General features: G+C 55.1%; 3 protein-coding genes across 4 annotated transcripts; all 3 read left to right on the top strand.

Moving 5' to 3' along the window:
* Positions 1–14: 14 nt before the first annotated feature.
* On the top strand, positions 15–8,973 carry TAP1 (transporter 1, ATP binding cassette subfamily B member). 2 transcript variants are annotated; one of them, XM_040988711.1, is made up of 12 exons: positions 15–887; positions 1,301–1,415; positions 1,545–1,675; positions 3,879–4,084; positions 4,438–4,635; positions 5,545–5,565; positions 5,650–5,673; positions 5,835–6,023; positions 6,658–6,831; positions 7,003–7,165; positions 7,720–7,856; positions 8,376–8,973. In XM_040988711.1, the coding sequence occupies exons 1-12, from the start codon at positions 320–322 to the stop codon at positions 8,586–8,588; spliced, it is 2,139 nt and encodes a 712-aa protein (XP_040844645.1). In that variant the 5' UTR covers positions 15–319; the 3' UTR covers positions 8,589–8,973. The 2 variants fall into 2 exon arrangements, with proteins under 2 accessions (XP_040844645.1, XP_040844643.1); XM_040988709.1 differs by having other exon boundaries at positions 5,545–5,673.
* Positions 8,974–10,175: 1,202 nt separating this feature from the next.
* PSMB8 (proteasome 20S subunit beta 8) lies at positions 10,176–13,657 on the top strand. Its single transcript, XM_040988713.1, has 6 exons — positions 10,176–10,572; positions 11,207–11,354; positions 11,494–11,605; positions 11,965–12,094; positions 12,705–12,909; positions 13,360–13,657. The coding sequence occupies exons 1-6, from the start codon at positions 10,426–10,428 to the stop codon at positions 13,446–13,448; spliced, it is 831 nt and encodes a 276-aa protein (XP_040844647.1). The 5' UTR covers positions 10,176–10,425; the 3' UTR covers positions 13,449–13,657.
* A 2,417-nt stretch (positions 13,658–16,074) lies between these two features.
* Positions 16,075–24,600, top strand: TAP2 (transporter 2, ATP binding cassette subfamily B member). Its single transcript, XM_040988712.1, has 12 exons — positions 16,075–16,240; positions 16,588–17,088; positions 17,172–17,286; positions 18,233–18,363; positions 18,568–18,773; positions 20,247–20,444; positions 20,608–20,736; positions 22,220–22,408; positions 22,488–22,661; positions 22,800–22,959; positions 23,274–23,410; positions 24,106–24,600. Exons 2-12 carry the CDS (start codon positions 16,596–16,598, stop codon positions 24,283–24,285), a joined length of 2,112 nt encoding a protein of 703 aa, XP_040844646.1. The 5' UTR covers positions 16,075–16,240; positions 16,588–16,595; the 3' UTR covers positions 24,286–24,600.
* The last annotated feature ends 230 nt before the right edge of the window (positions 24,601–24,830 follow it).

The following is a 24,830-nucleotide window of genomic DNA, read 5'->3' as shown; positions in this document are numbered from 1 at the left end:
GGGTCCGTGTGCGCGGAAAGCGGGGCTCCAGGGCTGCCCCCCAAGACCTGGGAGCTGACGTCGGCGCTGCTGCCCAGCCAGTGCCGCCTCGCCTTGCGAGTGGGCGGAGGGCCAGGGCGCGGCAGCCCGCTTTCCGTTTCCCTTTCCCCTAACCCGCTGCGCTTCTTGGTAGCGTGGCCCGGACTGGCCGGTTGCGGGGACTTTCCTCGGCCCGGCCCCTGGGCCTCCGCCCTCGGTGCGTCCCGGCGTCCCGGACGGCGCGCGGGGACAGCGGCGACTCCCTGGCCGGGCCGGCTCCCGGGTGCACGCCCGCGCGCCCATGGCGAGCTCGGGGCCGCCGGCTGGGGGCCGGTGCCTCGGCCTCTCCCGCGCGTCCTGGGGCGCGTCGCTGCTGCTGCTGCTGGCCGACTGGACGCTGCTGCGGGTCGCGCTGCCCGGGGTCTTCTCGCTGCTGGTCCCCTGGGCGTCGCCGCTGCTCCGGGTGTGGGCGGTGGGCCTGAGCCGCTGGGCCGTGCTGCGGGCCGCCGCCCGCGGGGTGCTCGGGGCCGCGCGCGTCCCGGGATGCCTGGCCGCTTGGGAGCCGCTGGCAGCGGCGCTGGGCTTGGCGCTGCCCGGACTCGCCTTGTTCCGCGAGCTGGGCTCGTGGGGAAGGCGCGGGACAGCTGACGGCGCCCGGATCCTGCACTGGGGCAGCCGCCCCGATGCCTTCGCGCTCAGCTATGCCGCCGCCCTGTCCGCGGTCGCCCTGTGGCACAGGCTGAAGGGGCTGGCGCGCCCCGGCGGGCTTGGGGGCTCCGCAGACGCTGTGCGAAGGCTCCTGGGCTTCTTGGAACCGGAGATTCGCCGCCTGCCGTTGGTGCTAACCTTGCTGGTTCTCTCCTGCCTGGGTAAGCAGGTGGCAGGGTCAAGGGCCCTGGAGGGTAAGGGTGAAGGAGAGTGGAGTGGGTTCTGGCACATGTGGATCAAGGTGTAGACCCGTGGGCTGTGAAGAGCTGGGGGCTGTGATGGGCATTAGGCATCCCAGAGGCCTGTTCTGCCCCTGCCCTGCGCCCCAGGGTGCATCCTGTCTCTAGGCCCCAGGGCTTGGCCTCTGACAGGCCCCCTTGATCTCCAGCCTTCTTAGTTAACCTGCAGGAAGGTGTGATGGGACAGCCAGAACACTGTGCAGAGCAGGTGGTCTCTCCAGCCTTGGGACCCCACCTTTCTCCAGGGTCACCGTGAAGGGGCCGCTGGGGGCAGGCTGGTTCTGGCTGATCACCCTCCCCTGCCAGGCCGACACCTCTCTCCCCTCTCTCGCCAGGGGAGATGGCCATCCCTTTCTTCACGGGCCGCCTCACCGACTGGATTCTCCAGGACACAGCAGCCACCACCTTCATGAGGAACATAACTCTCATGTCTGTTCTCACCATAGCCAGGTCTGGGCGCCGAGAATGGGGAGCCCGGGAGAGAGGGAGCTGCAAGTTGGGGCTGGCAGCACAGGGTGCTTCTGCGAGGGGCTGAGGCCTGGCGACCGCTCCCTAAGCTCTCTTCCTGATTCCATCTAGCGCCCTGCTGGAGTTTGTGGGCGATGGACTCTACAACAGCAGCATGGGCCGCTCTCACACCCACCTGCAAGGAGAGGTGTTTCGGGCTGTCCTGCGCCAGGAGACGGAGTTTTTCCAACAAAACCAAACAGGTGCTCATGAATCTCACCGTCTTTCATGCTCTTCGTATCCCCAGTCTTGGGTCACTGCTTACAACCCCATGGCTTTCTGTAATGTCTGCTGTTTGCTTTCTAATGAGGATGTTAAGCATTTTAGTCTGCTTGTCTTGCTTTGCTGTGTAAAACAGCATCAGGTGATGCCACATATAGCAAAATTGAGATGGGATCGTGTTTACCTGACATATGCAACTAACAAAAGCTATTCTTTACTTCCAGTTACTTCCTGTGGAAAGAGTACTATGTATTTAGAAGGAAAAAAAAATGTTTATTTTATGTGAAAGTCAGATTACAGAAAGGGAGAGACAGAAAGAGAGATACTGCCCATTCACTGTTTCACTCCCCAGATGGCCGCCATGGCCGGAGCTGAGCCGATACAAAGCCAGGAGCTTCTTCCAGGTCTCCCAAGTGGGTGCAGGGTCCCAAGGCTTTGGGCCGTCCTCCACTGCTTTCCCAGGCCACAAGCAGGGAGCTGGATCAGAAATGAAGCAGCCGGGACATGAATTGGTGTCCATATGGGATGTGGTGCAGCGGGCTGCGGCTTACTCCTCTGTACCCCTGTGCCAGCCCCTCACTGTGCATTTTGATCCCAATCCAGGAATGGGAATAGGCAAATTACAATGTTGCAGAAGGCTTCTTAAGATAACATTGTTGTCCTTGAATTATACTATGTATTTAAACTTCTTTTATTTTAACTACAGATAATTTCATGCATTCTGAATGCTAGTGCCTAGTGCTTAGTGTGAAAGTCACAAGCTGTTGGGAAAAAGACACACGTTGTGTTGATCTATAATTATTATACAGTTCTGGGGTGTTATTTCCCAGTAGCTGATTGGAGAATTGTGTCTCTTCCCATCAATATTGCTAAAAGTTGTGATTTTAAATCCTCTGTCCACCACTAGTTTCACTAGTAACTCTGCTGGGCTGTTACTCCCCACCTTCACGGCTCAGTACATGCCAGGTGTCGCTCACACGCTGCTCCCTGAGGTTCCGAAGGATTGGAGGCATCCTGATGAGCTAGCCGTTTCCCTAACTCGGTCTGCTGAGGAGTCCTGGGCTTTCTGTGAGGGCCTCATTCAACCCAGTAACTTCTGTTGGAGGAGAGTTCCCTAGCAGCCTGTACACTTTCCAAAGCACCTGCTCCTCTTCTTTCAATTTGATCCCAACTTCAAGCACACACACAGCATCTCCCAAGGCTTCCTGTGCAAAACTGCTGCTTTCCCTGACCCAGTACCGTTCTTGATTGTTGCACATTCGTGTTTCTCTGTGAATTTGCACACTGAGAGCAGAGTGGGCCCCGTGAGCAGTGTGTCTGGATGGTGTTTGCCCACAGCAGCCAGGACAGAAGCTGGCAGGGTGGGCGGATGCCAAGGCTTGGAGCAGGCTGCAGCCCGATGCCCGGTGGTACTCCACAGTGCCATGTTCACAGGGGTTACTGTTATTTTTTGAGGTATCTCAGGAGCAGAATATTGTCTCTGGCTCACTTCCCATTGTGGCTGCACCAGGTGAAAGCCAGGAACCTGAGCTTCCTCTGGGTCTCTCAGGGGGCCACTGCTTTCCACAGCTTTCCCAGGCCATAAGCAGGGAGCTGGATTGAAAGTAAAGCAGCCGAGACTTAAATGGGTGCCCACAGAGAAGGCTGGCCCTGCAGTCTGTGGCTTAATCCAATGTGCCACTGTGCTGGCTCTGAAAAAGCTGTGTTTAAGAATTTCTTTCACAGATACTTAAGTAGAAATCCAGAATTTCAAATCTGGAAATTTTGATATCATGAGGTCCAACCACTTCACTACACAGAGGGAAATCCTACATGTCGGCTCTGGCTTGGTTGTGTGTGACCTTGAGAACCACCTGGGGCTGCAGCCAGGCTCTCGAGGCCCAGGCTTGCCACACGCTCCTGCTGTGCGCTCCAGCTCAGGTCAAGCAGAAGCTCTGCCCGTGTGTGTAGCGTGGAAATCTGAAATCAGAGAAGCAGAAGCTCATGTGCACACCTGACAGTTCAAATGAAGGTCTTTGTCCAGGATCACTCTCGTGAGCACCCCTCCTCCCTGCACTGAGATGACCAACCTCCCCCAGCGCTTGTCCCAGCCTCTTGAGACCACCTTGCTGACACCCTGTCAGTTCTTCCCACCACCTAGGACCTTCCTCACTTTCTCCACTCTCTTCCCCCTTCCTGCCGCAGGTGCCATCACATCTCGGGTGACAGAGGACACGTCCACCCTGAGCGAGTCTCTGGGTGAGGAGTTGAATCTGTTGCAGTGGTACCTGGTACGAGGGCTGTGTCTCCTGGGGTTCATGCTCTGGGGGTCACTGTCCCTCACCATGGTCACGCTGGCTGCTCTGCCTCTGCTGTTCCTTCTGCCCAGGAAGATGGGGAAATGGCATCAGGTATGTGCTGGGAGCTGGCTCAGTCCACACAAACCCCGCCTCCCAGATGCAGGTCCCTTTCCCGGAACCCTGATTCTCCATGTCCCCGGGGCTCCTTAATCCTGAAGGTGTTCCCAGCTTGCTCAGCGGGCTCTTCCTGTTCATTGGGTCTTCTAATCCCTGTCTACTGCTAGTAATACCATCCCCAGCCTAGGCTGAATCATAGTCCTTTCCTCTGCATCTCTCTGGTATCAGGGGCCAAACCATGTCCCTGTCTCTTGTCTCACGTCCCTCTGCCTACCCTTAACCTTTAGCGCCAACCAGGTGGCTTTAAGTGTTCTTACCCTTGGCTTCTCTTGTCTGTGTCTCCGCAGTCACTGGAAGCGCAGGTGCGGGACTCTCTGGCGCAGTCCAGCCAGGTGGCCCTGGAAGCTCTGTCAGCTATGCCTACAGTCCGGAGCTTTGCCAACGAGGAGGGGGAGGCCCGCAAGTTTAGGCAGAAGCTGCAGGAAATGAAGATGCTCAACCAGAAGCAGGCCGTGGCCTATTCAGTTAACCTCTGGACCACCAGTGTGAGCACTGAATGTTCCCTTGTTCCTGATACGCCCGCATCCCGCTCACGTTTCCTCTCGTTCCCCCTCCTCTGGGAGCTCAGTGTTTTCGCCCCACCAGTGTGAGGCTTCCCTTTGTTCAGTGTGCCTGGTTCCCCACCATGTCACTTCCTTTCACTGCAGCATGCAGAATACATGCCATCACAAGAGGCGGAGAGATGCTGTGAGTTCTCAGCCTAAGGCCTTCTGGTGCCTTTCAGGGGACACTAAGGGAATCAAAGCTTCCTGGGTCTTGGCCTCCTTGGCACTGGTTCTGTGGATGAACTACTGGAAGCCAGAGTTAAGGATGAGGCCGTCTGTGATGTCATGGGAGGAGAACTAGACTAGCCATCGTTAGCTCCTAGTTGGGGGTCCACATCATGGTACAGCATGTGAAGTTGCCACTTGAGGCACCAGCATTCCGAGTTTCAGAGCTGACCTGAGTTCTGGCTGCTCACTTCTGATCCAGCTCCCTGCTATTGTGCCTGAGAAAGCAGTAGATGATGGCCTAAGTACCTGGGCTCCTGCCACCCACATGGGCGACCTGGGTGGGTCCTCGCTTCAGCATGGACAAGCCCTGGTTGTTGTTTCCATTTGAGGAGTGAACCATCCGATGGAAGATTTTCCTGTCTGTCTCTCCATCTCTGCCACTCAGCCTTTTAAATCAACAAATCTGGAAAAATATATGAATTCCTAGTCTGCTGCTTCACTTGCTGGTTCTGGAGCACTGGCAAGAAGGAGTTTATCTTCTTTAAAACTATTACCTCACTTCAGAAAGTGGGAATGATGTGACCTTTTAAAACAAATTTTGTTTAATTTTTCTTGCTTGGTGCTTTGTGAGCCCTCTTGATTACTCTACTCTGAACCCCCTTCCCTATGTTCTCTCTCCAGATCTCTGGCATGCTGCTGAAGGTGGCAATCCTGTACCTGGGTGGCCAGCTGGTGACAAGTGGGGCTGTGAGCAGTGGGAACCTCGTCACCTTTGTTCTCTATCAGATCCAGTTCACTGTGGCTGTGGAGGTGAGCATGCTGCAGTTCCGTGTCCCAGTGCAGTTCCTTCCCCTGTTTTGTCACCATCAGCGGCACTTCCCTTCTGCTCTTGACACCGCTCTTCTAAGGCTGGTGAACAGATCAGGTGTCGGTACTGCCCTCTCACTGTTCTTCTCCCCTCCCCACCCCAGGTCCTGCTCTCCATCTATCCCCGTTTGCAGAAGGCTCTGGGCTCCTCAGACAAAATATTTGAATATCTGGACCGGACCCCTTGCTGCCCACCCAGTGGTCTGCTGGTCCCCAAGAGCCTGGAGGGCTGTGTTCAGTTCCAAGATGTCTCTTTCGCCTATCCAAACCATCCAGAAGTCTTGGTGCTGCAGGTACAGTCTGCGAAACTCTGTATCTCACTGCCCCAGCGCTCAACGCTGCCCTCCATTCTGCTTTCAGCCTACTTCATAGAGTATTTCCTTTCCAACCCTTCCAAGGTAATGATAAGTGTGACCAGGTCCATAAACTCCAAACTTAAGAATCGTTTTGGGCTTCCGAGGAGGGTGGGAGGAGAAGTTACAAAGAGAAGGCTCTATTGATTCAAAAAATTGCTGCAGCAAAATGCATGTCTCCAGTCTTCATCCTTGCTGCTGTTTTCCATGTGTGAGCTTTTCTAGTTCCTGGTGGTACCTGGCTCCAGGGGTGTGTCATCATGGTTTACTACCTTCACTTGTGTTTTTACCCATCTCTTCCACCCTGGGTAGACCTTAACTCAACAGCCATGTCTGGGGGAGAATACTTCAAAAAATTCATGGAAAATGAATATTGTGAAAAAAAAAACTATGCCTGGATATCAATGCACTGAAGCAAATTATCTTTTCATTTCATTTTCCACACAATTCTGGAAGTATTCTTGTATTCTGCCATTTTTTTTTTATTTCTTTGGGATAAGACATCGCAAGACAGTGACTGTGTCGAGGCGAGGGACCTTGCTCTGTCTCTTACGTGTGATTCTCTGGCCTCCAGGGGCTGACATTCACACTCCATCCAGGCAAGGTGACTGCGCTGGTGGGACCCAACGGATCTGGCAAGAGCACAGTGGCTGCGCTGCTGCAGAACTTGTACCAGCCCACCGGGGGATGCCTGCTGCTGGACGGGGAGCCCCTTCCCCAGTATGAGCACCACTACCTGCACAGCCAGGTGAGCCAGGAGGTGGCCGGGGTGGATGGGAGCAGCAGGTGAGATGAACTCAGTGAGCTGGGGATGAGGTGGGAGTGTGGCCAGGAGAGAGGGCCTGTGGCTTTGGTACATGCTGTCAGGTTGGAGCCTTCAGCCTGCTGCCACATTCCTCTGCATCATACCCTGTCGCAGGTGGCTGCAGTGGGGCAAGAACCACAGCTGTTTGGAAGAAGTCTTCGAGAAAACATTGCCTATGGGCTGTCGGAGATGCCGGCTATGGAAGACATCATAGCTGTTGCCACAGAGTCTGGGGCCCATCATTTCATTTCTGGATTCCCCCAGGGTTATGACACAGGTACCCACACAGCTCTACTGAAACCCCAGTCAGTCCTGCTTTTATTCATGAGTTCCTTGTACCCACGGACATGGTTGTGAAGATGGAAGATCTGGTTTCTGGGATTGCTTTGTTCTCAATGCAATTCACCTTCCCAGAGCCTCCCCTATGCGGCCAAATCTGCCAATCCTTGGTGTGTGTGTGTGTGCATGCAATTGTGTGGGGACCCAGCTCTTGTGTGTGTGTGTGTGTGTGGTGTATACCCGTGTGGAGACCCAGCTTTTGTGTGTATCCTTGTGTGCATCTGTGCAGAGACCCAGCTTTTGTGTATGTGTGTGGTGTGCACCTGTGTGGAGACCCAACTCTTGTGTGCGCATGTACCTGTGTGGAGACCTGGCTATTGTGTGTATTCTTGTGTGCACCTGTGTGGGAACCCAGCTTGTGTGTGTGTGTGTATGTGTGTGCCTGCATGGAGAGTCCTCTTGTGTGTGTGTGTGTGTGTGTGTGTGTGTGTGTGTGTGTGTGTGTGTACCTGAGTGTAAACTCAGCTCTCATCTTGGCTTTTGTCTCTGAAGATGTCGGGGAGGCTGGAGGTCGACTGTCAGGGGGTCAGCGGCAGGCAGTGGCCTTGGCCCGAGCCTTGATCCGGAAGCCACGAGTGCTCATCCTGGATGATGCCACCAGTGCCCTGGATGCAGACAACCAGCTCCGGGTGAGAGCGCTGATTCTTTTGTACCTGTGGCCCACTCAGTCTGGCTCCTGTCACTCATCCCACGTTAGTGGCACCAGCATCATAGCTGTGCACAGTAGTCCCTGACTTCCACACTCCTGTTAGCTTCCTGCAAACCTCGTAGTACAAAAGTCCAACATAAGGAAAAGACCACCCTAATAATGTGAGCATGAATTAGGATTGCATGCTAGGTACGCACTGTGTTGGCCACGTATTCAGCACGAATCCTTGTGAACTAGGCACTGTGATCCTCATCTTGTGCACAGACAACCTGATGGGGGCTAAATGTGGCTGCTGAGTCGCAGAGCTGGGACCCAAGTTCAGGTTGCCACACTCAGATCCTCGAACTCTCTGCTCCCTTAAGACTGCAGGTCCCATGAAGAGGGTTGGTAGCCCAGCACCAGAACGGGATTCTTCACAGTGCTGGGGTTGCAGGCAGGGACCCCAGGAAGTCTGTCCTGGGTCCCCAGCTGTGACACAGTCCCCCTCCCCTTTCTGCAGGTGGAGCAGATCCTGTATGACAGTCCCGAAAAGGACTCTCGCGCTGTGCTTCTCATCACTCAGCGTCTCAGCTTGGTGGAGCGGGCACACCACATCCTGTTTCTGGAAGAAGGCAAAGTCTGTGAGGAGGGCACCCATCAGCAGCTCATGAAGAACAGGGGCCGCTACTGGGCCATGGTGCAGGCACCGGCAGGCGCCCCAGAGCGACAGTGAGCTCTGGCCGGCACATTCCATCTGTTTAGCTCTCCTCGGCATGATGGAGAACTTAGGAGCAAGGTGTAGAGTGGGTATCTTGGAGTTACATCCTAAAATGGAACTTCTGGGAGAGTCTGGGAACATACTTTGACTGCTGCTGTCTCCTGTCAGGCTCCCCCCGTGTCCCAGGCTTCCTGGAGGGTGGACATGGGCTTTTAGCACAGCTCAGTGCAGCTCAGTTCCTGGGGCAGAGGAGGCTGCTCGGGTACTTGTGGGACTCATAAGGACAGCTTAGAAAGCCAGAAAAGGAAGACTGGCTCTTCCAGCATGGTTCAGGATACACCCTGGCCAATAAACGCCCCTTGGATGTTAATATTTGTAATAAAATCGGTGTTTTGGTTCATGCTGTGTCCTGTTTGTTTGGCACTGATAGACTCCCCGGCTCCTGCCTATTCCAGCAGCCTGGGCTCTGCCATTAGCATTGCTGGTTTGTTTGTTTGTTCCTTCCTTCCTTCCTTCCTTTCTCTCTTTCTCTCTTCCTTTCTTTCTTTCTCTCTACCAAAGTCAGATATTCAGAGATGAGGAGAGACACAGAGGAAGATCTTCTGTACGATGATTCGTTCCCCAAGTGACCTTCAATGGCTGGTTCTGTGCCGATCCGAACCTAGGAGCCTGGAACTTCCTCCTGGTCTGCCACACTGGTGCAGAGTCCCAAGGCTTTGGCCCTCCTCTACTGCCTTCCCAGGCCACAAGCAAGGAGCTGGATGGAAAGTGGAGCCACCGGGATTAGAACTGGTGCCCATATGGGATCCTGGCGTCCAAGGCGAGGACTTCAGCCGCTAGGCCACCACGCGGGGCCCAGCATCGCTAATTTCCTGAGCCCTAAGTACACCTCTGGCCTTTTCCATTTTTTGTGAATCCCCTTGTCTCCTCCTCTCCACCACCTCCCCCTTGCACAGCGGGAAGGCAAGCAGGCTGCTAGCGCGCTGAGGTGCCCACACTGCACCACCACACGTTGCTGGGGCTTCCGGAACAATTGCTCAGCCACTGGCAAGTAGTACCACCCCAGGCAGCCTCGAGGCAGCCCGCCAAGTTCTCTGGTGAATGCCCTCCTCCTGGGCAGTGTGACGGAGGGAGTTGCTGGGCAGATGAAGTGGGCGCAAGTTGCAAGGAAGGGCGGGGTTTGGAGGCATGGACCCAGCGAGGCGTAACACGCAGTGCGGAGGCGGTCGGGACGCTGCAGGCAGTCTGCGGACTTGGAAACTGGCGGGTGCTGCTGATGTGCGGGGCTGTTGTGTGGGAACCAAGTCTCAAGATTCAGGTGTCGCGCCCTCTCACTGGCGTCCCCCTTCCCCACCCCGGGGGGTCCACCGTCTGGCCGGTTGCCCCGGCACCTGTCCTCGGGAAGCAGTGCCCCTTTCTCCCGGCTCTGCTCCGGGACTGTCAAGTGATGCTCAGATGAACAGCAGAGGAAAGGGGCCCCAGTCACTTGCTGGCTTTCGGCTTTCCGGCTGGGGTTACCCCCCTAGGAAGCCGCACCCCACACATTCCTGTTGTGTTTCCCAAATACACCTCTCCAGCAAGTGGCTCTGGCTGCGACCTTTCACCAAGGGTCTTTCAAAGGTGTCCCCCGTTCGCCTTTATCTCCTTGGCCACCCAGTCCCCAAACTCCGGGGCAGGTGGAGCGCTGAGCCTGTTCCCCAGCACGAAATTCCCGGCTCCGTCAGCCGCTTTCGGCTTCTTGGAAAAGGCAGGAGGATGTGGGGAAAAGGCCGATTCCCTCCCCGCGCGCTGCGCGGCTTTCGCTTTCACTTCCTCCTGCAAGAGCCGACGAATCTCCGGGTGTCGGGCCATCATGGCGCTCCTGGACGTGTGCGGAACCTCGCGAAGCTGCCAAGCGGAATGGACCGAGCCGGCGGCAGGAAGGAAGTCTGGCTCGGACCCGGGACACTACACCTTCTCCCTGCACTCTCCGGAGCTCGCCCTCCCGCGGGGGATGCAGGTTGGCACAGTGAGGAAGTCCTGAGGGCTGCGCAAGGGAAGGTCTGACTAGACGTTGCCCTGCCGAGGCAGGCACACTCCTGTGGTCCGCGAGCTCAGCAATCAACTGGGAGCTACCGCCTGGGTCTGGGGACCAGAGGGCCAAGGAGGTGCAGATTGTGGCAGAGAGGGAGCCGTGAGGAGGGAGAGCCCCTGGGAGGACCAGGGAGCTTCCTTGTTCTTGTGTCAGGGCTAAGGTGACCTAGGTTATGGGGACTGTGCGGAAACTGTGCCTTAGTGGAGAGTCGTGCCCCCGGGGGGCTGGACACCTCTGCCTTGCGCTGCAGTGTGACTCAGTGAGTTTAGGTCTCTAGCCTCTTTTGGTGCAAGGAGGATGCTGATATCCCAAAGGTGCCTTTTGGGGGATGAATGAATGGAAACCCTATTCAAGTTTTAGTTACTGTAGCTTCGGTTCCCTTCATTGTCTTGGCTCAGGAAACGTGGGAAAGGTGGGTGTCTGACTTGCTTCTCTCCAGCCCTGTCCTTGCTGGGATTTTGTTTACCTGCATGTTACCCCTCTCCCTCACTCCCTGTCTCGGAGCAGCCCTGCCCTGAGCTGTGCAAGCTCCCACAGTCTACCTCTTCTCTCTCATCAGCCGACTGAGTTCTTGCAATCTGTGGCCCAGCATGGAGACAGAAGAGTGCAGATCGAGATGGCCCATGGCACCACCACACTTGCCTTCAAGTTCCAGCATGGAGTGGTGGTTGCTGTGGACTCCCGTGCCTCCGCGGGAAGTTACATTGGTGAGTGTTCCCTGGGGACAGTCTGAGGAGCTGGGCTGCCCCTCCCAACACCACACACACTAGTAGCCCAATGCTGACTGATGACACACAGGGAGAGCCATGAGACCCCTCCCCCTGCCTCATACCCCTCTTCTTCCAGACACCATCAGGGTGAACAAGGTGATTGAGATTAACCCTTACCTGCTGGGCACCATGTCTGGCTCTGCAGCGGACTGCCAGTACTGGGAGAGGCTGCTGGCCAAGGAGTGCAGGTGAGCCTAACCTCCTGTCCTCTTTTTCAGCTGGTGGCCGTGGAGGACTTGCGGGGGGGGGGGGCGGGTGTTGGGGATCAGTGCCTAGGGGTCTGTTGCTGCTTCTCACCCCTAACCCCTGAGGTCCCTCTTAGTGGTGTGGCAGATTGTGCAAGCAACCTTGGGGCGAGAGTATCCTCACACCTCAGCCACATGCTTCCTCAGTCTTAGCCCTGGCACCCTGGACCCCTGTGGAAGAGTTGGCTTTTCAGCTTGCTTTAGGTCCTCTACATTTCACATCTTCCCCTGATGGTTAGATCCTAGCAAGTTGGTCCCCAGGGAGTGGGAGAGAGCTAACTTTCTAAGTGCCCCTCCCCCAGGCTGTACTACCTTCGGAATGGGGAGCGCATCTCGGTGTCAGCTGCCTCCAAACTGCTCTCCAACATGATGTACCAGTACCGGGGCATGGGCCTCTCCATGGGCAGCATGATCTGCGGCTGGGACAAGAAGGTGAGCGCCCCCGCACCCCCAAGGATGAGGCAGCCCCTGTCCCCCCACCCCACCCCAGAGCACTTGGTTCTGGGGCTGCTTTGATATTCTCTGCACTGCCGTTTGTATTAAAAACTTGACCCTTTTATTAGAATGTCTAATTCAAGTTGATTCTCTCTTTCTATTTCATCGTTCAGATGACTTTACACAGCATTGGCATAGTTCAAATGTCCATTTGTAATTTTCATTTTAAATACATTCTATTTCCATGAATTTTACTTTTCTTATTTTTAAAATGTATTTGAGAAGAAGGGCACCCATCTGATGGCTCATTCTTCAAATGGCTGAAGTGGCAGGGGTTCAGCCAGGGGAGGAGCTGAGAGTGCAATGCAGTTTTCTGTCTGATTGGTGGGGACTCAGCACCTACATCCTCCCAGGGCTTGGCGGGGAGCTGGAATCAGGAGTGTGAGCCAGGAATTGATAAGGGGTCCAATGTTTTAGCTTTGTGTTATCCACTGAGCCAGATGCCTACGTCCTGCTTTACACTTTTCAATCCACGGTTCTATGACTTGCAGCCAAACCTCTGGCTGCTAACAAGCCCCTCATCTTGAGTGCTTCCTTCTTCATCTAGGGCCCGGGACTCTACTACGTGGATGAGAACGGGACACGGCTGTCAGGAACCATGTTCTCCACCGGCAGTGGGAACACATATGCCTATGGGGTTATGGACAGCGGCTACCGGCCGGACCTCAGCCCTGAGGAGGCCTATGACCTGGGCCGCAGGGCTATTGTGCATGCCACCCACCGAGACAGCTATTCTGGAGGCGTAGTCAATAGTAAGAGACCTTGGTGGAAGGGAAACAGACATTATGCTTAAAATGTATTTATTCGGAAGGGAGGGGGAGGAGGGTGGTGGGAAAAGAGAGAGAGGAGAGAGAGAGAGAAAGTCTTTTACTGGCTGATTTATTTGCTAAATGCTGGCTGGACTGGGCCAGGCCAAAGCCAGGAGCTCCATCTGAGTCTCCTTCCTGGATGATGGGGTCTTCATCTACTGCTTTCTGTGTTCATGTCAGCAGGAAGCTGGGTTTGTACAGGAAGTGGCTGAGTGTTGGGGACTGGAGCCAGTCCCTGTGGCTGTGGAATGTAGGTCTCCAAGCAGCAGCATAAGCCATTGTGCCACAATGTACATCCTGGGGATGAGAATGAAGGTCAGGGAGCATCCAGAGTGGGAAGTGCATTGACACCCTGGGGGCACTGACAGGTCATTCTGCTCTTCTCTCCCACAGTGTACCACATGAAGGAGGATGGATGGGTGAAGGTGGAGAGCACAGACGTCAGTGACCTGATGTACCACTACCGGGAGACCATGCAGTGATGCTGCGACCATCGGCCAGGCTTCCTTGGCCCCTGCCTGGCCCACTCAAGGACCAGCACCGGCTTCAAGCCCAGGAGGAGGGGCTGCCGAGCGGCAGGGAACAGGCTTAGCAGTCTACGGGGGCGGTGGGCACACCCTTGTGTGTTTTCCCTGTGTAGGGAGCCCCCCTGAATGCCCCACTAAGCACAATAAAGCCGAACGGTTAGCGACGCCCCGTGTTGTGGCTGTGGCTATTGGGAGAAGGATTAGGAAAAGAGACTTCTAGAGAAGGGGCTCAAACCTGTACATCCCTGTGTTTCCCTCCGGGGTTCCTTCCCACATTAGGCTTCCAGGGCCCAGGCTAGCTGACCGTGGCTGTGAGTGGACACTGGTCTGTGGCTTCACTCAGTTGAGGCTTCTGTCTAAAGAGATGCAGCCTGCGTGGTCCATGGGCAATGGCTGGGGCTACTGGGAGCAGGGATTCCTGACTTGCAGAGAGAAGAGAAAGCTCCCACCATACGGCAGTGTGGAAATCATAAAGCTGTACTTGTGACCCCAGAATGCACTTGGAAAACACTGGCTCATGAGCATCAGGATGGATGTTAGGCGTGCAGTCTCCTGATGTGTCCTGCCTGATGGCAGGTGACAGGATGATTAAGAGGGCCCCTTAAAATGGAGAGGATGAGGGAAAAAATTGCATGACCCATGTTCGAAATGAGAGGCAGATTTTTTTAAAAAAGATTTACTTATATTCATTAGGAAGACAGATCCACAGAGAGAAGGAGAGATGGAGAGAGAAATATCTTCCATCTGCTGATTCACTCCCCAAATGGTCACAGTGCCTGGAGCTGAGCTGATTCAAAGCCAGGAGCTAGGAACTTCTTCCAGATCTCTCACTCGGGTACAGGCTCCAAAGGCTTTGGACCATCTTCAGGAGCTAGACTGGAAGTGGAGCAGCCAGGACATGAACTGGCACCCATATGGGATGCCAGTGCTTGCAAGTGGAGGAGTAGCCTGTTGAGCCTCCATGCTGACTCCAGAAGGAGATTTCTTAAACATGCTGGGCATGGGAAGCGGACATGGACTGTAGACCACATCACCACCCAAGGCAGAGTTAGAGGAAATGCTTGGAGCAGGAGGCAGTAGTTGAGGGTGCAATACTTTTTGTTGTGACAAGGTCTTCTTTAAAAAAAAAAAAGTATATGGGTTTACTGTGGTAGCTTAATGTCTAAAGTCCTCACCTTACATGTGCCGGGATCCCATATGGGCACCAGTTCGTATCCCAGCTGCTTCACTTCCCATCCAGCTTCCTACTCGTGGCCTGGGAAAGCAATTGATGACGGCCCAGAGTCTTGGGACCCTGCACCCACGTGGAGACCAAGCAGAAGCTCCTGGCTCCTGGGTTCAGATGACTCAGCTCTGGCCGTTGTGGCCACTTGGGGAGTGAATCAGTGGATGAAAGATTTTTTTCCCTGTCTTTCCTTTTTTTGGTAAATCTGACTTGACAATAAAAATAAATAAATCTTTAAAAAATGTCTGAAAGGCAAAGCTAGAGAGACAGAGAGGGCCACACACAGAGAGACACACACAAAGAGATCTTCTGTCTGCTGGTTCACTCCCCGGTGGCCCTAGGCCAGACTTCATTCGGGTCTCCCATGTGGCATTTGGGCCACCTCCTGCTGCTTTCCAAGGTATGCTAGCAGGCAGCTAAACCAGAAGCAGAGCAGCTAGCGCTCAGGACTAGTTAGTGCACGCGTGGTGCCAGGGCCACAGTCTTTACACCCTACAGTCGGCAGGTTTACACCCTACATTATAACATTGGCTCCCAAGGGGGAGAGATCTTTAAAATCCCAGAATGCACAGGGTTAGAAAAACGCTAGTGATCCCCTACTTTAGACCTTCAGTGTCCCCATTTTAAACTTAAACTGACTCACTGACCACATTTCAGCAATGGGTTGGCATTTCAACGAGCCTTCCTTTGAGGACCACGTTTTGCTTCGTCTTCACCTTCTCCTCCTCCTTCTTTTCGAAATAGTTTCAACCTGAAGAGTTACTCCTAGAATGTGTAGAATCAATGAATTTGCATATTTTATAGGTGGCTTTGGGTCAGGCAGGGTCCATAGATATCTGATTATTGGTATAATCCGGGATAAATTCACCAGGAAACCAAATGCAGCATTGGGCTCTCCCCTCTTGAGCCCAAGATCTCGGGTGGGAACACGGAGTGACAGTGAAGAGATGTCTGGGCATGTGCCGGGCTCAGGGGGCGCGGCTGGGAAGCCCAGGGCACCTCTATTTTCACAGCCTGTAAGTGGAGAGACCCGTTGGTCAGGTGACAGTGGCTGGGACCTCAGAGTATGATTGTTTTTACTCCAGTATCTTAAAACCTAAACTTGCAAGGAGCCAAGAGGACACTGCTTAAAGCAACTTTGGAGCTTGGGATGGTACCCTTGAGCAAATTCAGTATTTCTCCAGCTAAAGAACAGCCCAATCCTTACCATAGCTTTACCGAATGACAATGAAAAACGCAGGCGATTGTAGTTTTCGGAGAGGTCCAGGGAGGTCGGGGCGCGCAGGTGCAGCGCACTCTGGTCTCGCGCGCCCCCGCGTGGCTGCTGGAGCCCAGCGGGAGCCGGGATGGGAAGCGAAAGCGAAAGCCAGGCGCGCACGGGCTGCTTGGCTGCCAAGGCGAGGGGGCGGCCGGGGTGGGGAGCGAGGCTGAGACCGAGGCAGTGGCTTCAGAACTCAGTCCTCGGGGCCCCAAGATTCCAGGGCCGCCGCCGTCGCTGCTGAGCTGACGGGGACAGAAACTGGTATGCTAACAGAGACGTCTTAACTTGTTTCTCATCCCACGCCCCTGCTTGGACTCCTGTGGTCTCGGGGAAAATGTGTGTGTGTAATGTTGGTGGTAGTGGGGAAGTGCGGGTGAGAGTAAGATGGGACTTCTGGAGTCCCTGGAGCGGGTTGAGCCGCGTCTGGAGGACTAGACCCCCCCTAAAGTGTGAGCCTGAGCGCCGCCTGTGCGGGAGGTGCGCGCTACCGTCGGGTACCAGAGCCTGCGGGGCGAGGCTGGAGCCAGCCTGGAGCGCCTGGACGGCGGGCACAGGCGGGTAGCTGCAGAAGGGCCAAGACCCGTTATCAACTCACCTTCTGCCTCTAGGTCGCGCCATGCCGCTCCCGGACCTGAGACCCTGGGCCTCCTTGCTGCTGGTGGACTTGGCCTTACTCTGGCTGCTTCGGGGGACCGTGGGGGTTCTGCTGCCCCAAGGACTCCCCGGACTTTGGCTGGAAGGGGCCGTGCGGCTTGGAGGACTATGGGGGTTGCTAAAGCTGGGAGGGCTGCTGGGGTTGGTGGGGCCCTTGCTGCTCCCGCTTGGCCTGGCCACCCCGCTGTTTCTCTCGCTGAGAGCCTTGGTGGCAGGGGCCGTGAGCGCGCCTCCAGTCCGAGTGGCCTCGGCGTCCTGGACCTGGCTGCTGGTGGGGTACGGGGCAACCGGGCTGAGCTGGGCAGTGTGGGCTGTGTTGAGCGCCCCCGGAGCCGGGGAGAAGACACAGGGCCAGGAGAACAGCCGAGCTCTGATGTGGAGGTTGCTGAAGCTCTCCAGGCCAGACCTGCCCTTCCTGGCCGCCGCCTTCTTCTTCCTGGTGTTGGCTGTTTTGGGTGAGTGGGGACGAATGTGTGGGGCTGGAGGTGGAAGAAAACCTTTTGTGAAACCAATTACAGCGCATGCATGCCTCTTGCAGGCGAGACCTTAATCCCTCACTATTCTGGGCGCGTGATTGACATCCTGGGGAGCGATTTTGACCCTGAGGCCTTTGCCAGTGCCATTTTCTTCATGTGCCTCTTCTCTGTGGGCAGGTAGGTAAAGGGAAGTGAGCCTGCAGGCTAGGTCTACTTCTACGAGCCCTCACTTCCCTAAAGTAGCTTCAGAACGGTGCAGGCACAACTAGTTAAAATATGCACTCATGCGTTAATTCACCTTACATTTATCTATCCATTCATCCCCTCCCTCACGTGTCTGTTCAGTATCACTGAAGTTCACGTCACATCCAGATCTCCATGTCCCTGCCATGCTCACTCCTGCAAGCCTAGTTCCTGATATTCTCACTACCCCCAACCTTCCTGTACCCAGAACCCACCACACATCATGCTCCGTCCTGGCCTCTGGGTGCGTACCCCCTCTGTTTATTCCACTTCACAGAACTGCCAGTTAGCAGCAGTGGTGGGCCCAGCATCCACCTGCCTCCATGTCTTCTACTCTCTCCTCACTTTGAGTGCCAGCACCCAATCCCTCAGTTTTACTTCTCACGATAACAGCTGCTTGCACATCAAGGCTGCATTTGTATCACAGCTCAGAGAGCACCTGCTTTTAGGCTTTTATCCTCTTCCCCCACAGATGGAGGATGCAAGGTAGGGGAGGGAAGGGGGTCTTTGCTGCCGTTTCCATCGTCAAGCCTGGTGGCCATGAGGAGAGCCCAGGGCAGTGGCAGTGATGGGAGGTCAGCTCGGACGCAGGCACCAGGGTGTTTGTTTTGCTGGTGTCTTTCTGGCCTCCCTGTGTCTGGGCACAGCACGGTCCCGATGCGTTCTTGTGAGATGGTACATGCCATGCCGTGGTTTATCTTCTTTTCTTCGTCTGTCCCTGCCCATGCCTCACCTCCTGCCCCCATTCTTTCTTTATTGCCCTTTGTGGCTGCTCTCCCTTCTCCTGGACTCTGTCTTCTGCCCCCTCTATCTCACCCCTTGCCCCTCCTCCACCTCTCTGCACTGCCCCCTGACTGCCCCCCTCCACCCACCCCCACAGCTCGCTGTCTGCAGGCTGTCGAGGAGGCTTCTTCACCTTCACCATGTCCAGAATCAACCTGCGGATCCGGGAGCAACTCTTCTCCTCCCTGCTGCGCCAGGACCTGGGCTTCTTCCAGGAGACTAAGACAGGTGGGGCCTGGAGTGGGGTCTGGGAGGCCCCTGGCCATTACCAGCCTGCTTTCACCTGGGCACCAGGGCCTGGAGCTCCTGGTCTATCTTCTGGAATGGGCTGGGGATGAGGGTTACAGCCCCTGCCCCGCCTGTGAGAGGGGATGGGCAGAAGGGCACTCCCGGTGGTGGTTCCTGAACCGCTGCTCTTGCTCATCTTTCCAGGAGAGCTGAACTCCCGGCTGAGCTCTGACACCTTGCTGATGAGCCGCTGGCTGCCACTCAATGCCAATGTGCTCCTACGAAGCTTGGTCAAAGTGTTGGGACTGTACGGCTTCATGCTGTGCGTGTCGCCCCGGCTGACCCTCCTCTCTCTGCTCCATGTACCCCTCACCATAGCTGCAGAGAAAGTGTACACCAGCCGCCATCAGGTACTTGACAGGGAGTCCTGGGGCAGGAGCAAAGCTTGGTGGTGAGGGCACATCCATGTTTGTAAACTGAGGGTCTGCTATGGAAAGAGACGTTCTCGCTTTGGTGCTGAGTGGAAGCGATGTTGTATGCATAAACGTCACCGTGTTTATCCAGCCATCTGCCAGTGGATGTGGCAGCTCGGGAGGCCTATGGCTCCCCTGAAAACATGTGTGGGGGCCATTTTTCTGGGAGGATAATTGGGTTCCTCCCAGCCATGTGGGAGATCTGAATTGAGTTCCTGGCTCTTGGTGTCTTGGGCATTTGTGGGGGAGGGCAGCGGATGGGAGCTCTCTGTCATCTCTGCCCTGCCCTCTTCAGTTCAAGTAAAATGAAAATGTCTGAGTAATTTTTACTAGCATGTATTACTAGTGCATTTTTTTTTTTTTGGAGCCAAGTGCAATATCTCAGCCTCAAGTAGCTTTTCCACCTCCTTGTCTTTTTGTTGGCTTTGGAGCTTATCACCTGGTCTCCTCCAGTTCTGTCCAGCACACAGTGCATTGCTGTGAGTGCCAGGACTCCCAGTGCTGGGAGAACTAGAACTTGCAGCTTCTCTCTGCTGTGTTTCATATTGCTATCCAGTCACTCTTTCTCCCCTTTCACGCCCTTCCAGTCTCTAGCCATCACTGTTACAGTGTGATTAGAGTTTAGAAAGCTCCTTCTGTGTCTGGTGTATTTTATTTAACATGGTGATCTCTAGTTCCACCCCTTTTACTGCAAATGTCAGGATTTTGTTCTTTTTATAAAGTGTTCACTTATTTGAGAGGGATAAAGAGAGCTTTCACCCTCTGGTTAACTCCCCAGAGGTCCACATGGGGCGGGGCTGGGCCTGGCCAAAGCCAAGAGCCAGGAATTTGCTCTGTGTCTCCTGTGACTGTGTCGGGGACTCAAATACCTCAGCCCTCATCTGCTGCCTCCCAGGGTGTGCATTTGCAGGAAGCTAGAGTTAGGAACCAGAGGCAGGAATTGAACCCAGAACTGTGGTGGGTTATGTGGACTCCCTAACCTGTGGCTTAAACATTAAGCCGAATGCCTGTCCCTAAATTACATTCTTTCTTAAGGATGGATAGTATTGCATTATGCATTCACATTTCCTTTATCCATTCCTCCACTGATGGCCACTTAGGTAGAGTACTTGGCTCGTCCTGTGAACTGTGCTACTGTGAGCATGGGAGGGCTGACTTCATCTTTGGTGTGCTGACTGCATCTTTAGATACAGACATAGAGTGGAGTGCTGGGTGATTGATTGGTCATGTTGAGGGTTTTTGTACTAGTTTGTACTAGTGTTTTTGTACTAGTTCCTATTGAAGAGAAAAGCAAGGAATTTGCTGCCTTTAGATAGGTGGGCGGAGCACCCTAGGGGCTGGAGTGAGACTTGAACTTGCCACCTTCTGCTCCCCTAATCCACTCTCATCTCTGCTGACTCCCTTTTCCAGGCAGTGCTGTTGGAGATCCAGGACGCAGTAGCGAAGGCGGGCCAAGTGGTGCGGGAGGCCGTGGGTGGGCTGAAGACTGTGCGCAGTTTTGGGGCCGAGGACCACGAGGTCTGTCACTACAAGGAGGCCCTGGAAAGATGCCGGCAGCTGTGGTGGCGTCGGGACCTGGAGCGAGCCCTTTACCTGCTCCTGCGGAGGGTGAGGTGGTGGAGTGGCAACGATGTGGAGAGGGACCCCAGAGTGGTCAGGGAAGGCTTGGGTGGGCACCTGGAGCTGGGCCGGGGGTCCCTTGCAGATCCATGAGGACAGGAGGAGGCAGGACGTGGAGCCCCTATCTCAGCTCATTGTTGTCTCGTCCCAGGTGCTGCACCTGGGCATGCAGGTGCTGATGCTGTGCTGTGGGCTGCAGCAGATCCTGGCGGGCGAGCTCACCCGGGGAGGGCTGCTCTCCTTCCTGCTCTACCAGGAGGATGTGGGCAGCTACGTGCATGTGAGTGACCTGTGTACCATCCGTGGGTGGGACTCTTTCCTTCTGGTCTCCTAAGTCTCTTCATAATATTGAATAGAACAAAAAATTCCAACCCGTTTTCTCATGGAGAATTGCAAAATAATGTCCCAGGAAGAAGAGACCTGCTGAGATCATCCCTTGCAGTAATGTTTTTAAATTCATGATCAAGTTTGCTTGATCTGTAGTTCCCTCCCCCTGCTTCCTCCTACCTAAATTATTTTGAAGTAAAGCTGAGAAAGCATACATTTTCATGCATAACTATTCTAGAATGTGCCTCTAAAGCATATACATCTTAGGTAAATGACCACAAATCCATTTGCTCATGCTGGAAAAATGAACAATATTTTCTTAAACTTACCAGATACAGCTAGTGGTCCAATTCCCGCTTGTCTGCTCTGTGTTAGTTCCTTGAGTCAGGATTCAAACATTGTCATTAGCTGATAAGTCTTTTAAATTTGTTCTTTTCTCTCTCTCCCCTCCTTCTTCTCCTTGTTTTTCTATAAACATTTGCCTATTGCATTTTGTTTGTTGAAGAAATAGCTTGCTCTGTAGAGTGTTATTTTTTATGATCTAGAGTCTGTTGACTGAATCCTTGTTGTTTTAATTACTTATCACTTATTTATTTAATGGGGCGGGGGAGGGGATAAAGAGAGAGAGAGAGAGCTAGCTCCCCTCTGATGATCACCTCTCAAGTGCCATAATACCTGGGCTGTGTGGTAAGGATTGGGGGAAGCTGGGATTGGGGAATACAGCCCAGGTCTGCCACATGGAGGACGCAGGGAGTACTGAGCATTTAGGGTGGCCACTGGGTGTGTGCATAAACAGGAGGCTGGCGTTGTGAGTTGGAGCTGGGACTCTGCCGCGTCCCACTATGTGGGACTCCAAGCTCGTGGTGCCCTAAGCGCCAGGCTGTTAAAACCTGCTCCTGAAGTGTTATTGCATAGGCTGCTCTGCTGCTGCCCGGCTTGTCAATTGTCAGTGCCCGGAGGAGCTGGTTAGGTCCAGGTCTTCCTGGGTGGCGTGTTCTTCCTCTGTCCTGGCCTGGATGTCTCTGTGGCCGCATCAGCCCTCGATGTTCAGTGTTTGGAGTCACTTCCTAGTCAGAGCTGCAGAGGGCATGGCACTGGCATTGTCAGAGATGAGTTAGGCGGGGTGTGTGTTCATGCTCGTCAGTGCTGTGCGTGTGCAAAAACCATGGGGCAGTGTGTAGTCATGCTGTCAGTGTTGTGTGCAAAGAACACACAGCCGCTGTGGGAGGGGCCTGGAGCAGAAGTGATGCTCTGTGGTGGGATGAGGAGGGGAGGGGAGGGCTGTGATCTTCTCATTTGTGGATTGGAGTCCCCACTGCCCGTAGGATGCCCAGAGTGCATGGCCAAGGGTAAAGAATGAGTGATGACTGGGGAGGTGGAGGCTGGCTCCTGCAGGAGGCATGGTTGGGTAGGCTGGGCCCGCTCCTTTCTTGCAGACGCTGGTGTACATGTGTGGGGATATGCTGAGCAACGTGGGAGCCGCGGAGAAGGTGTTTCGCTACCTGGACCGACAGCCAGATCTGCCCCCAACAGGGACTCTGGCTCCTCCCACGCTGCGGGGGATCGTGGAATTCCAAGATGTCTCCTTTGCTTATCCCAATCGCCCCGATAAACCTGTCCTGCAGGTGCCTGGGGGAGGCCACAGGGAGGGAACCTGGCCCCGGGGGAGGAGAGCAGGCCCTTAACCCTTGCCTGGTTCTCCAGGGGCTGACGTTCACCCTCCGCCCTGGTGAGATGACCGCCTTGGTGGGACCCAACGGGTCCGGCAAGAGCACAGTGGCTGCGCTGCTGCAAAACCTGTACCAGCCCACTGGGGGGCTCCTGCTGCTGGACGGGGAGCCCCTCTCGGCCTATGAGCACCACTACCTGCACAGCCAGGTGGGTGGGCCGTGAGAAGAGGGAGAGGTGGTCTAGGAGACCTGCAGGGGCATCCTCGGGGCTTGTCGATAGGCGCGGGGCCAGGGAGGGTCCCTGCGAGAGGCTTACACTGGTCCTCTGCTGCCGCCCTGAGCACAGGTGGCTGTGGTTGGCCAGGAGCCTGTGCTGTTCTCCGGTTCCGTGAGGGACAATGTTGCCTATGGGCTGGCTAGCTGCAGTGATGAGGAGGTGATGGCTGCCCTCCGGGATGCCTGTGCTGACAGCTTCGTTATGGAGATGGAGCGGGGTATCTTCACAGGTATGGTGCCCAGAGAGCGAGCCTGCTCCTTGGGTCCCAGGGGCAGGTCGGGTGTGCTCTGAGGAGTGAGGGCAGTGTCCCTGTGACTTGGGGCTCGCTCTCTTCCTGCCATCCCTGGCGCCCTGAGTTCTGGGGCCTCTCTGTCTTGCTTGGGGGTCTTGGTGTCCAGGGAGCAGAGTCCCCATGAGTCCCCTCCCACCAGGCCCTCCTCCTTGCTGGCTGGTCCAGATGGTGGGTCCACCCAGAGCGCCTGTTCCTCCTGGGGATAGGGGTGTGCGAGGGCTGTTGCCATGGTCATCCTCCAATCTCTTCAGATGTTGGGGAGAGAGGGAGTCAGCTGGCAGTGGGGCAGAAGCAGCGCCTGGCCATTGCCCGGGCCCTGGTGCGGGACCCACGGATTCTCATCCTGGATGAGGCTACCAGTGCCTTGGATGTCCAGTGCGAGAAGGCTGTGAGTGCTGGGGCAGGGGCGCCGGGGGCCATGTGTGAGGGCTGTGTATGTGAGGTGGGGGTGGAGGGCCAGTGGGAAGCAGGTGGCTGCGGTCTGTTCCTTCCTGGGTCCAGGTACTGGAGTGGAGAATAAGCAAGTGTGATGGCACCCTTGATGGCTCCATGGATCCCCCATCTTTCCCCCACAGCCCAGATAGGAGATGGTGCCGACTTCGGTCCAGTACCCTTCCCTACCATCCCCTGTTGTGCGCTTTCATCACCCTAGGTCCCAAGAACTCACTTGTGGTGGTGTAGTAGGCTGTTTCCCATCACCATAACAACTAAGACAATCAAGGATGAAAGAGGGTTAGTTAGGTTCATGGCTCGGAGGTGCACAGGCGGAGATTGTGTGGCCACATTGGTTGGTCCTTTGGTGAGACTGGAGCTGGTTTTGGCCGAGCCATGCAGAGAGGAGGGGGCCGAGACGGGGGCTCTACAACCACTCCCTTCTGAGTGTACACCTAGTGACTTAAGGACCTGTCACAGGGCCCACCTCCTAAGCACCATAGCTGGGTCGGTTCTACCCTACTGGTTCCATTCACTTATGTTTTGAGGGATGGGGCATCTGTGTGAGCCCTGGAGCTGAGTCTCGCTCGGACTGTGGCCAGGGCCTGTGGCAGTCCCACCTCCCTGAAGCCTGCCGTCCTCTGCCTCCAGCTGCAGGACTGGAGATCTCGTGGCAACCGAGCAGTGCTGGTGATCGCCCATAGGCTGCAGACGCTACAGAACGCCAACCAGATCCTGGTGCTGAAGCAGGGGCAGCTGCAGGAGCAGGAGCAGCTCCGGGAGGGCCAGGACCTCTACTCACGCCTGGTGCAGCTGCAGCTGCAGGACTGAGCCCGGGGAGCCTGGTTCTTGGTGCCACCCCGTGACCTGTGACCCACTGTGGCTCCTGTGTTGCCTTTCCTGGTGCTGAGCCCTGGGTGGGTATGCCTGGGAGCTGTGGCAGAACGGAGGTGTGGACCCTGTATGCTTTGGTGGGGTGCAGGAGGCCAGAGGGGTGCTCTGGGTCTGTAGACCTTATTTCCTTGGGGAACAGAAGTTGTTGGATGCAGAACTGTGTGTTGTGGCATAATACATATATTTAAAATTGTTCCATTAATATGTGTATGCTAATAAATAGGTATTTTGAGAAAAATACAAAAAGAAAAAGAATTGCCTATTGTTTCACTTCTCAGAGGTAGCCATATGGCTCTTTGCTGGTCAGCCTGTCAATCCTTTATCTGTTTTTTGAGATCCAAGTTTCCCGTGTGATATAAATATTCCTGAGGCCACCCTGCAGTGCCACCAAGGCCTGATATTGGGAGCAGCTGGGGTATGGCCTGTAGAGCACCCTTCCTGGGTATAATGGTGTTATTAACAAGATAGATGGAGCTACTGTT

Source organism: Ochotona curzoniae, unplaced genomic scaffold (assembly GCF_017591425.1).
Source record: "Ochotona curzoniae isolate NIBS_2020 unplaced genomic scaffold, NIBS_Ocur_1.0 contig_4968, whole genome shotgun sequence".
Lineage (NCBI taxonomy): Eukaryota > Metazoa > Chordata > Mammalia > Lagomorpha > Ochotonidae > Ochotona > Ochotona curzoniae.
The sequence above is the reverse complement of the archived record's forward strand: the minus strand, read 5'-3'. Positions and strand labels throughout refer to the sequence as shown.